Raw genomic sequence first — 12,051 nt, forward strand, 5'->3', positions numbered from 1 at the left:
CCCGGCTGCCTGGGGGCAGTCACAGATGCATACACACACATACGCATGCTTGCACACACACACACACACACAAAACAACAACACCCATACTGTCCCTTGTGTTTTAACACGAAATGAAAACTAACACAAACACCTGTTCATATTTATAGCAGAGCATAGGTCAAATGCAATGAGTTTGTGTAAGGAATTTAATAACTGTATGCCTAAAGAGGAATAATTTGATCTATTCACCACAACACAACATGGTCCATGTCATAAAAAAGGAGTCAGTGACACAACAGTGACACTCGATGTGTCGTCTGTGTTCGGTGCTTGCATGTCCAGAGGTGTGTGATATACGACGCAGCTGGAAACTGAATGAGATTAGGAGAACACATTATCTGTTGGCGTATAAAAGACAGGTATCTGCCATACCAATCAAATCAGCTCCTCTCAGTCCTGACACTGATGTCCCCGTCTGGGAGGTTACAAGACATGAATGTAAATGTAACATTTAGCTGGTTGACTGGTTCGTCTGTTTATTTGATCGTGGAATTTGACAGCCTCCAATAGAAATCATGTTTAACCATATTTACATGGAAGAATTTTTTTTTTTTGATTATCCAAATAGGGTTTTAGAAATTAGATTTTTTAAAATTTAGTAGGGATTTAATCAGTCACAAGTGGAGGACGTCATACAGCCTACAAGCAGTTGTAAAAGTAGCACTTAATTGAGTACAAACTTGCCTTATTTCAGCCGATTAGACTGTTATGCAGGCCATTAAATAGGCGTTATCAGTCGCTATAAGCACCATAGATTTGGCTTATTAGGGGCCTACTACACCCAATAATAGTTTTTATCATCTGTTCACGTGGTAGATCACCAAAAGAAGGTTTAAGACCGTAGTAATTATGACAGTAGCAGAAACTCCAAATAGGGTGGAGGTCGGGGGTGATGGATGAGACACAAAACAGAGTTTTCACCCAGGAGGCCGGGTTTGCTTCCCGTGTGAAACCAACAACGTGTAGTTGGGTTTGTGTTCATAATCTTAAGTTTCACTTTCATTTTTCAAGCATAGTAATTTTAAGCCAAAACACAATGTTTTCCCCAAAATATAACTAAGTGGCTTTGTTGTCTAAACCTAAAGCAGTTGTACTTTAGTTGGTTTAACCTAAAAAGTTGTAGTTTCTGTCATCTAAACTTTAAAAGTTGAAGTTTTTGTTGCCTAAATCTAAAGAAGTTGTAGTTTTTGTTGCCTAAACCTAAAAAGGTTATAGCTTTTATTGCCTAAACCTAAAAAAGTTGCAGTTTTGTTGCCCAAACCTAAAGACGCCTTTTTGTTTGTGTTTCATTCAGTTTTACGTGTTAGAATATGTTGCTCTTAAATTTTTCTTTCACTTTTACAACGTAGTAGGTGTAGTAGGCCCCTAATGACCCACATCTATGGTGCTTATAGCGACCAATAACACCTACTTAACGGCCTGATAACACTCAAATCGGCTGCGCTTATTCCTCTTAAACTCTACTGGCAATGTGGCTACAAGCAAACTATACTATCAGGAGTCTGTGTGGTTTTGGAGAGGTCTGTTTGAGTGTGAAGACATGAAAATGAGACATGACTGCTCCATGTTGTGTCTCTTGCTGCACCATTGACCTGGTATGAGCTCATCCCAGTCATCCCATTAATGTTGCACTGCTGTCCTCGCTGTTACTGAAACAACCCCTGCTGTTCTTCTTCTTTCACTTTGGCACTGTAGAGTTTACAGTGAGCTACATGAAAATATTTCTCTACTGGAGCTTCTGGCATCCAAATAGCATCCAAAAGTTTTTTTTTTCCTATTTTGGCTCCCTGTCTATTTGTCTCTTTTTCATTCTAATGCTCCCTTATCCCCTCCTCTCCTCTCTTTCTACACCTGCAGCACTGATGCATGCGTTGGTCTTTGGAAATGTGACGGCCATTATCCAGAGGATGTACTCACGCTGGTCCCAGTACCACACCAGAACCAAAGACCTCAAGGACTTCATACGTGTCCACCACCTGCCGCAGAGCCTCAAGCAGCGAATGTTGGAGTATTTTCAGACGATCTGGTCGGTCAACAACGGCATCGACTGTAACGAGGTAACACACGCACATTTACACTTAAGCTTGGTATAAATGCTTGTCCTTCTTTTTCAGCTAATGGTTTTGACAGCATATAGGAATCAATAATTCATTTGAAATGTCACATCTGTCACTTCTCAACCCTCATCAGCCACATTCAACCTCATCATGAGAGGGATAATATGATCGATACTACATGACGCTCATGAATGTAAGAGCATGAGGTTTCCCTCTGCGCTGACTGACAAGGAAGGGACAGAAGACTAGAACAGAAAATTGCCTTACATGGTTATTTGTGGATAACAAGATATTTTGTAACCTGGGGGTTTAAACACTTGCCGACCTTTTTCTAGGTTGATGGCAGTTGAAGTCACATAAAGTGCAAAGTACAATGAAAAAAGTACAAGCGCCAATGCCAAAGTGCCAAAAACTGCAGTTCTTCAAATGACCACTTGAGGCTGATGCCAAAAGCGAGTCAATCTCCATAGACTTTACAGCAGAAATACACATGTTTACATCCTGGTGACATGTTTAAATTATATTAAGACTTAATTAAGGGCATGACCACTTTGAGTGACAGGTGGGTGCCGTACCAGGTCGGTATGGTGACGTCACAGAGACTACATCCATATTTTATACAGTCTATCTATGCAATGTACATCAATTTGAGGTGTGGGGAATCTAGTTGACAGGACCACGTCGATACACGTGACACTGGGACAACAGGACATCACACTTAGTCTAAAGCAACATCAACAACATTATGGCACGAGGACAGTTTAGAGAAAAGACGAGCAGAACGGAGGGTGAACAACACCTTTTCTTCACAAGTCCAGGGAAAAGGAGGCAACCAGTTAGTAATCTAATAGCAGCTCGTCCCCCCAGGCTGTGGATGCCTGCGAGACAGCTGTCAGAGCCCAGACCGGCGCTGAGATGGAGTGATGATGATGAATCCCAGACAGATGAATTATAGATGGGCCTGTTGATTAAAGTCAGCCTGGCTCTGATGACTCATTGATCGACTCCGTGTGACGGTGTGCTCCAGATCTTAGTCCCGACATGGAGAAAGACAGATTGATGATATGCAAAAGTGTGACTTTTTTTTTTCAACTGTAATAGGGGCTTTTCCAGATCGTATTTGAGTGTTTATGTTATGTGTGTAGCACATGTAGTGATTCATAGTGTTTCTTAACATAGATGTGTTTATTCTCAGGGTCCAGCATCAAGTGAGGCTGTTCTCCTACACTGTTCGTAGCTATACTTATAAAAAGTAATGCACTGTAAATCGTATACAGTATATCCCACATATCAATTCGTATGTAATCCACTTAATCGTGAACCAGGAAGTAAAAAGAACAACAAACACTGTGTAGGGAGGAGGTTGTGCTGGATGGGTGTGTCAAAAAGCATCAGACTTTCGCCCAGGAGACCGAGGTCAACGTCAACGTTGATTTGTCACATAATTTCCATGCTTACGCCACTCTTTACCCCGTTCTTTTCCAAAACCTAACTAAGTAGTTTTGTTGCCTAAACCTAACCAAGTTGTTTACTGTGAAGTTGAAGTTTATTTTGAAAAGACTGTATGTATGTAACGAGTGGAAAGTGACACGTGTTGCTGGACATTCGTAGGAAAATGCATGAAAAATGAGGACTACCTTTTTGCACGATACAAACTGTTGTATGAGAATTAGGGCTGTCAAAGTTAACGCAAATTTGATTTAACGCCACTAATTTCTTTAACGCAACTTGCGATTTTTAGGTTGTAGCGGACTCAGTTTTAAAGCTAGAGTACTGTATCAACCACGTCATACTAGCTTGTTACAAAGGAGGGTAAATAACGCTCCAAACTTACGCTAAATATTGGCGAGGAAAAACTGGCATGGCCATTTTCAAAGGGATCCCTTGACCTCTGACCTCAAGATATGTGAATGAAAATGGGTTCTATGGGTACCCACAAGTCTCCCCTTTACAGACATGCCCACTTTATGATAATCACATGCAGTTTGGGGCAAGTCATAGTCAAGTCAGCACACTGACACACTGACAGCTGTTATTGCCTGTTGGGCTTGAGTTTGCCATGTTATGATTTGAGCATATTTTTATGTTAGATGCAATACCAGTGAAGGTTCCTGGACAATATTTGTCATTGTTTTGTGTCGTTTATTGATTTCCAATAATAAATATATACATATATTTGTATAAAGCAAGCATATTGCCCATTCCCATGTTGATTAAAGTATTAAATACTTGACAAATCTCCTTTTAAGGTACATTTTGAACAGATAAAAAATGTGTGATAATTTTGCGATTAACTATGGACAATCATGCGATTAATCGTGATTAAATATTTTAATCGATTGACAGCCCTAATATATACAGTATGTACAGTATGTGTGTGTACAACAAGAGTTTTTTTTATGTTTTTGAAGGAAGTTTTCCTTAACTTAGGGTCTAAGGATATAGGATGCCGCGTGTTGTGCAGATTGTAAAATGCTCTGAGGCAAACAATTGATTTTGGGCTATGTAAATAAACTTGACACTAATGTTTCCTGTAGTACAATAGCTTAGGTCTCAAATCAAAGGCTGGAAATGCAATCATACAGAGTTGCAGCATGGCTGTGCTTTCACAGCTATCGTGCTCTCCTCACCTCTCTCTCTGTCTCTTTCTCCCTCCTGTCATCTGTACAGCTGCTGAAGGACTTCCCAGATGAGCTGCGGTCTGACATCACCATGCACCTTAACAAGGAGATCCTTGAGCTGTCGCTGTTTGCCTCTGCCAGTCGTGGCTGCCTGCGCTCCCTCTCCCTGCACATCAAGACCTCCTTCTGCGCTCCTGGAGAGTACCTCCTCCGACAGGGCGACGCTCTCCAGGCCATCTTCTTCGTCTGCTCCGGGTCCATGGAGGTGCTGAAAGACGGCATGGTGCTGGCCATCCTGGGTACGATAAAGGATAGGGGAGGGGATGGAGGGGAGGATGAATCCTTCTGTGCCATCATTATAGTTTTACAAAGAAACTCCTAGCAGCAATCTTCATAATAAAGCTCTATGTGGCTCATTGAGATAAAGCTGGGTCTGTAAATGAGCCCATTGTTTAGAAACAGGAGCATTACAGTGTCCTAAAGGCTGCAGCTCACTCTCAGAGCTTATTATTATTAAACCCCTCATAAAAGAAAACAAGAGCCAACATAGAGCCAAAGACTTCATCTATAACTGAGCATGCAAAATAGTTTTGGGTGACATAACAGAGTTAATAATTAGGTGAGCAGAACTGACAGACAGATGTTGAAACAGACACAAACATCCAGCAACTGCAGGTTTATTTAAATATATAGTATATAGTATATATTATATTATATTATATACCATTATACCATTCAGAGCGTCCCAATGATTGTCTAATTCCATACAGGTTAAGCCTCTCAAGTCTAGTATGATCAAGCCTGTCCTACAGCATTGTAATTCAGTCCTGTCCAGTTTAATCGGTGTTGTCCTGTTCAGACCAGTTCACCAGAGTCAGGTCATTTCAGTTCCATCTAGTCTAGACCAGTTTAGTGTGATCTGGTCCAGTCCATGGTAGGTCTAGTTGAAATCAGTCTTTATACCCAAGGCCAAATTTGTATGCATTTTAATATGCAGTGTTAAATGAATGTTTGATTTACTACAGCAGCAACTAATTACAATATCAGCTGCCAGCATTGACTTGTGTGCATTCTGTATTAACAGAATAATATAAAACTTTAGAAGATGTATTGTAGTGGTGGGATAACCCTGAAATCAGCAGTTCCAGATTTCTATGATGCTAAAATAGAAATTGGCTTCTCATTAACGGAGGCTAAAGCTGCAATTCAGCTCAAACTAAGAAAAGATCATTATATTAATAAGAATGGTTGCCATAGTCAGTATGTGAAGTCCCAATGAAACGAAAAATTAAGGAGAAATTCTATGTTAAAAAAAAATGCATAAACGAAAGGACTGCTCATTAAAAAAATTGATTTTTTTATAGACGTGTATATATATACAGTATATAAGCCATCGCAACTGGTGGCAGCGCACCTGAGGACACTAAACTGACCCGTATAATCTTATGACTGGTGTCTCTAGAATCAAGTGCAACAGTAACAGCAATCAAATGCACATTTGTAATATTACTTATCAAAAGTGTGCAACTACTACAGTGTATTAGCAGCTCAGTAGACATCAAGTTGGAGTGTAAATTCACTTTTTCTCTATTTTATCATGAACTACTGCTCTTCAAAATCTGACATAACCATCCCTATACTGTATGTGTTTTGATGCAGATTGCAAACGGTTAAAAAAGTGGGAAGCAGCTAGTGTGGCTCTTTCCAAAATGTAACAAAGTCCGCCCAGCACCTCTGAAGCCCACACATAACATGTTATATCTCATTTATTTAATTGATTTCTAATCCTTGGCAAAACACAGGATTTTCATTTAGGTATTTTAAGCCAAAGCACAATGTTTTTTTTGCTAAACTTAACCAAGTGTTTTTGTCGCCTAAACCTGAATAAGATGTAGTTTTGTTGGCTAAACCTAACTGTTTTGGGTTTTTTTAAAAAGAGAAGGTCCCGGAAGTGCCCGGAAGTGCCCGGAAGTTCAAACAAGTGTAATGAAGGTGCTTTTTGGTCGGGAAGTTCACAAAAGAAGGAAGGTCCAGGGCATTCTTCTGGCAAAGAGCTAAAAAGCCTTTAATCAGATGGGTATTTCATTGTGAAATACTCAAAACATAGACAATGCTGGTACATTATGAGAAGGCTTACAACCCCCGCGTGTCACTAGAAGAGTGCCTTGGACCTCCCATATTTTATGACCTGTTTTTGTTGCCTAAACTTAAATAAGTTGTAGTTTTGTGCCTAAACCAAAGAAGCCTTTTTGCTTGTGTTCAAAACGTAACGTTTCATTCAGTTTTACAGCGTATTGGAAGGTGTTGCTTTTAAGTTTCACTTTCACTTACATCGTAGGTGTAGTAGGCCCCTTTACTGACCTACATCAATGTGCTTATAGCGACCGATAACGCCTATTTCATGGTCTGATAACAGCTGAATCGGATGCTTCGTCTGTGCACCCAGCCAAGAAATAGTGGTAAAACCACCACTTGTCAGTTTTACACTGTTATTTTTTTTTTTTGCCAAAATGTTGAACTAGTCTTTTAAATGACAAATTCACATTGGCAGAAGACTTTTCTGGTATCTTGATAGTTATTACTGTTCTCATCATCATAAAAAAAACTACTTTGAAAATTGGCTTTGGAACCAATCCAGTGCTGCTCTCCTCACAGAAACGCTCTTGGCAACATCACGACCTTCCTTCAATACATCTGCACACATTTGCACCTGCTTTTGAGTGGTGGAGAACTTCTTATTCAAAACTTAAGCACACACATTGTGTGACCGTCTGGGGATGTAGTGAAAAGCACCATAGATGTCACACATGTCTCTTTGTGCAGAATGCATATGAAACAGCCCTCAGCCTGGCTGTATTTCTAACCACTCACATCTGCTGTGTAACACAACCTCTTGTACTCATGACCTTGATGGCTTTTGCTTTCTGACCTTCATGACACGGAGTTATAGAACAATCTGGCACAAGCATATGTGTGCCAGGAAAGAGTGTGTGTCAGTAAGTCAGTAAGAGAAAGCGAGAGTCTGAACATCCATTCATCACTTTGTCTCTGTTGGTGCGGTACTTAAAATCTTTATCTCAACTGTGTGTGTGTGTGTGTGTGTGTGTGTGTGTGTGTGTGTGTGCAAAGTGTGTCTGTTGTTTGTGTCTTTGTTTTCTGTCCTTGCTTGTTTCTCCTGTTGAAAAAAAAGTTTGCATATGTTTGGGCCTGTGTGTGCATGGAGTAGGTGGAATTGTTTACTGGTGTACAGAGTGGTGTGTGTGTTGGTGTGTGGGTGGGTGCAAATGTGTGGGTGTGTGTGTGTGTGTGTGTGTGTTTGTGTGTGTGTGTGTGTGTAGGCTTGACAGGCGGAGAGCATTGTCTCTGTGCTGCCTGTTGACTGTGCAGAAGGTCAGGCTGACATTGAGTGTCTGACTGAAGGAGAAAAAGCTCTGTTTCGCTTTCTCTATGTGCGTCTCTCTATTTCTTCCTTGTCACACCTGCAAGTCTGTAGCCACAGCTAATAGAGAGTGGGTGAGAGCGAGAGAGGCCATGTTGAGACATGAAACAGAGAGAGAGAGAGGATGAGGAGAAAGTAGGGTTGATGGAGAGAGAGAGAAAGAGAGAGAGAGAGTGTAGTAGAATATCTGAAATAACTGGACTGAGGGAAGGTGGAGAGGAGGTAGAGAGAGTGTGAAAGAAAGAGTAGGACAGCAGAGTTAGAAAGAGGAAGAGAGGGGAGCAGGGCTGCAGGATTCGATGGAAAAAATGAAGGAAGGAGGAAAAGAGAGTGAGTGAGATAGAAAAAAATAAATAGAAAATAGAGCTGAGCTGAGTTAAGGTGAGGTGGGGAAGGAAGGAAAGAAAGAAAGGAGGGAAGGCAAAACTTGGAGAAAGGAATGAAAGAAGAACAACAGGGAGGAAGAAGGAAGGAAAATGGGAATGAAGGAAGGAAGGACAGAAGAAAGGATAGGAAATACAACAGAGGACAGATGAAAAGAGGGAAAGAAAATAGGGAAATAGGGGGAAACATGGAGGAAGCAAGGAAAGAAGTAAAACAGAGGAAGAGAATAAGGAAAAGAAGGACAATCGGAAAAGGAAGGAACACTGAGTAAAGGAGGAAGAATGGAAACGGGGAAGAAGGAAGAAACAACAGAAGGGAAGGAAAGAAGGAAGAGAGGGATGGAGGAAAGAAGAAAAAACAGGAGCAAAGAAAGAAAGAAAGACGGGGTAAAGAAGAACGGAAGAAAACAGGAAGAAAGAAAGGACAGAAAACACAAAGTCAGGAAGGAAAGGGGGGAGATGGAAGAAAACAGGGAAAGAGAAAAAGGAGGAAGGAAAACAGGGAGGAAATAAACAATGAAGGGAGCGAGGAAGAAAACAGGAAAGAAGGAAGATAGGGAGGAAAGACAGAAAACAGAGAAGGAAAGTTAGGAGGACAGAAAACACAAAGCCGGGAAAGAAGCAAGAGATTATGGGAAGTACACAAGGAAGAAAGGAAGGAAAGAAAACAGAGGGGAAGAGAAAGAAAAGAGTCAGTAAAGAAGAAAGGAAAGACAACAGAGAGGACAGGATGAAAACAGAAAGTGAGGCAGTTATGAGGAAACAAGACAAAGGGTTTTGATAAAGCACGAGGAGTGAAGAATCTAGAAACAGAAACAGAGGGAGGGAGAGAAGTAACGGCTGAGGTGAGACGGGGTGGACTGAGAGTGAAATAGAGAGAGAGGGGGGGAGACGGAGGGGGAGAATAAGAACAGTCACGACTGCCGCTCCATCAGCTTCGGTGTAATTGAGCAGCGTTCACAGTTCACAATGGCCATAATGAATATTTTATCACTGCTTAAGGGGCATGAACACTAACGGGGTGCTTCATACAGCTTCATCCTGTATAAAGAGAACAGGAAACAGCTGTCAGCACCGCTTCATTCAAACAGTAAAACGTACCAAAAGCAGTGAGAGTGATTATGTTTTCATAGACTGTATAAATAAGACTGTTAACTAATATTCTGTTCATTCATAGTCTATACTTAGTCCTGTTCTTGTTTAGTTGTTATGGTGGTATTTAGAGATTGGTGATTGGCTCCCCAACAAAACCTCGAGTTTCATCTTTTTTGCTTAATTAAGTTCTCGATGCATTCAGATAGTTGTGTTTTTATTCTAACATCATCTGATCTGACAAACAAGTGGAGTTGATCGGCAACAGACAATAGTGTTAATGTAGAAACTGAAAAGAAAAGCTTGTTGTCGGCTCCATTTATCTTCATGTTTGCCTCAGTTATGGCTCCCTGGTCCTATGGTTAAAGAAATAGACCCTTTAACGTTTAGGCAGGCAGCAGGGGAAGGACCCAAACGCAGATGAAAGCATGCTGACTGGTGCAGTTAAATGATTTTATAAAATGCTTACAGATTGAGAGTCCAAAATGCCCACAGGTAACTGGCAAACTAAACTCCATATCAACGAAAAACAAACGGACAAAGAACAAATGAACTGGGCTAGTTTAAACAGTGACTGACTGATGAGGAAGTGGGGACAGGTGAAACTAATCAGGGCGGGGCAGACCTCAAAACTGGCAGGAAAACACAAAAGGCAGGAAGTAAAGTGATCTGAGAGGAGAGGTGAGCAACAAAATAAAACAGGAAACCCTAAACATGAATGAATAGGGGGCGGGGCAGATTACGACAGACACAAGTTAAGAATATGGCAACAACTCAAACCGAATTTACAGTCATGGTGGTCAGAGGATTGCTAAACTAATAATGGTACCACATTTTGCTCAATAAGTCATGTGTTAATTCTTTGTGGATACGTTTTAAGCAACTAAAGCCGCAGTGGGAAGAAATGGAGCAAATATGATAAAAAAAAGTTATTTTTATAAAACGATCAGTATATCCTGACAGTAGTGCATGAGACACGTAATCTGAAAAAAAACATGTGTCTCTGTGTCCTCTGGTGTCCTCCGTTGTCCTCCGGTGCTCCTAATGGCATCTGCAAGATTTCACAGACCGGAGGAAAACAACCAATCAGAGCTGAGCTGGAGCCTTGCTGTCTCTGATCAGCGCTGATCAAATATGAAATCAATATTCTGTTACTCTAATGCCTATTCCTCGCCTCAAATGTTTTCAGAATCATCTTGTAATGTACTGTTTAGCTGTAAAATGAGAAAGTTTGTGACCTGGCAGCCATGTTGAGATCAGTTGAGGTAATACCAAGCACCGCCCACCAGCCGGAGCACAGCCAATAGGAACGCTCTCTCTCTCTGAAATGACCTGATTGGCCAGAGTCTCCTGTCACGGGCTAGATTATTTAAAGCCTGAAAACAGAGCCATGAGGAGGTGCAGAAGTCTAGTTTTCTCTCAGAACACTTGAATTACAATATGCTGAAAGGTTATTATGGAATTTTTGCTCAATGATGACAAAAACATTCTGCCTACTGAAGCTTTAATAAGAAGTTTTGGGTTGCCAGACTGGTATTTATCCTCCTCTAGCATGACACTTGCTTCTTTGTAGCTTTTTAGTTCGTAAATGGATCAGTTAGGATCACTAACTGTGCCACCATCCATTTCTTTATAACATATATCAACATTTACCACGGCAGATGGTGGATTGTAAGGAGAACCCAAATTAAAGTCAATTATCATAGCGAAGCATAGAAAGTGACAAACCTGTGACATTAATATAGCTATTAGTTATAATGCGTGCTGACATGTGGGCAGGTGGACAGGTGGTCTTAATGCCCCAGCATTGTGCTGATCCAAACCCCCTCACACACTCCAACCTGTACACTCCCTGAGAAGCTTTTTAATAAATGGAAGATCTGAAACATGCTGCTGAGAGACTCTACAGTCTGCATCCTCAACCCCTTTTAGAATAAACATTATGCTGTGACCCTTATTCTGACCCGTGTCCATGTCTCTCTCTGAGCAGGTAAAGGCGACCTGATCGGGGCGACTCTGTCCTTAGATGACCGAGTGATAAAAACCAATGCAGACGTGAAAGCTCTGACCTACTGTGACCTGCAATGTGTTAACCTGAGGGGGCTGTACGAGGTGTTGGACCTCTACTCCGAATACTCGCACCGCTTCATCCAGGACATCCAGCAGGACCTCACATACAACCTGAGGGAGGGACATGAGACACATGTAAGTCCATCAAAGTAATATTGACTCTTAAATGTGAAGGTGCTGCTGTCTCTGTTGTGTATCAATACAGTATGACCATAGAATATACATAAGAAGTGGACATAGTCACTGTGACGTCACCCATTGGTTTGTGGACTGCTGTTTTGAAGCCTCAAGTTTAGCATTTTGGCAGTCGCCATCTTGCTTCTGTGCAACCAGAAGTGACACGAGAG

The 12,051-nt window shown here is 41.2% G+C and overlaps 1 protein-coding gene across 1 annotated transcript in view; it reads left to right on the forward strand.

Moving 5' to 3' along the window:
• Positions 1–12,051, forward strand: part of kcnh8 (potassium voltage-gated channel, subfamily H (eag-related), member 8) — a 69,698-nt gene that overhangs the window by 41,869 nt on the left and 15,778 nt on the right. Inside the window, exons 9-11 of the mRNA XM_037796112.1 lie at positions 1,900–2,099; positions 4,770–5,019; positions 11,625–11,839. Of these exons, the coding sequence (XP_037652040.1) occupies positions 1,900–2,099; positions 4,770–5,019; positions 11,625–11,839 (665 nt within the window). The remainder of the gene's footprint in view (positions 1–1,899; positions 2,100–4,769; positions 5,020–11,624; positions 11,840–12,051) is intronic.

This window comes from Sebastes umbrosus, chromosome 15 (genome assembly GCF_015220745.1).
Source record: "Sebastes umbrosus isolate fSebUmb1 chromosome 15, fSebUmb1.pri, whole genome shotgun sequence".
NCBI lineage: Eukaryota > Metazoa > Chordata > Actinopteri > Perciformes > Sebastidae > Sebastes > Sebastes umbrosus.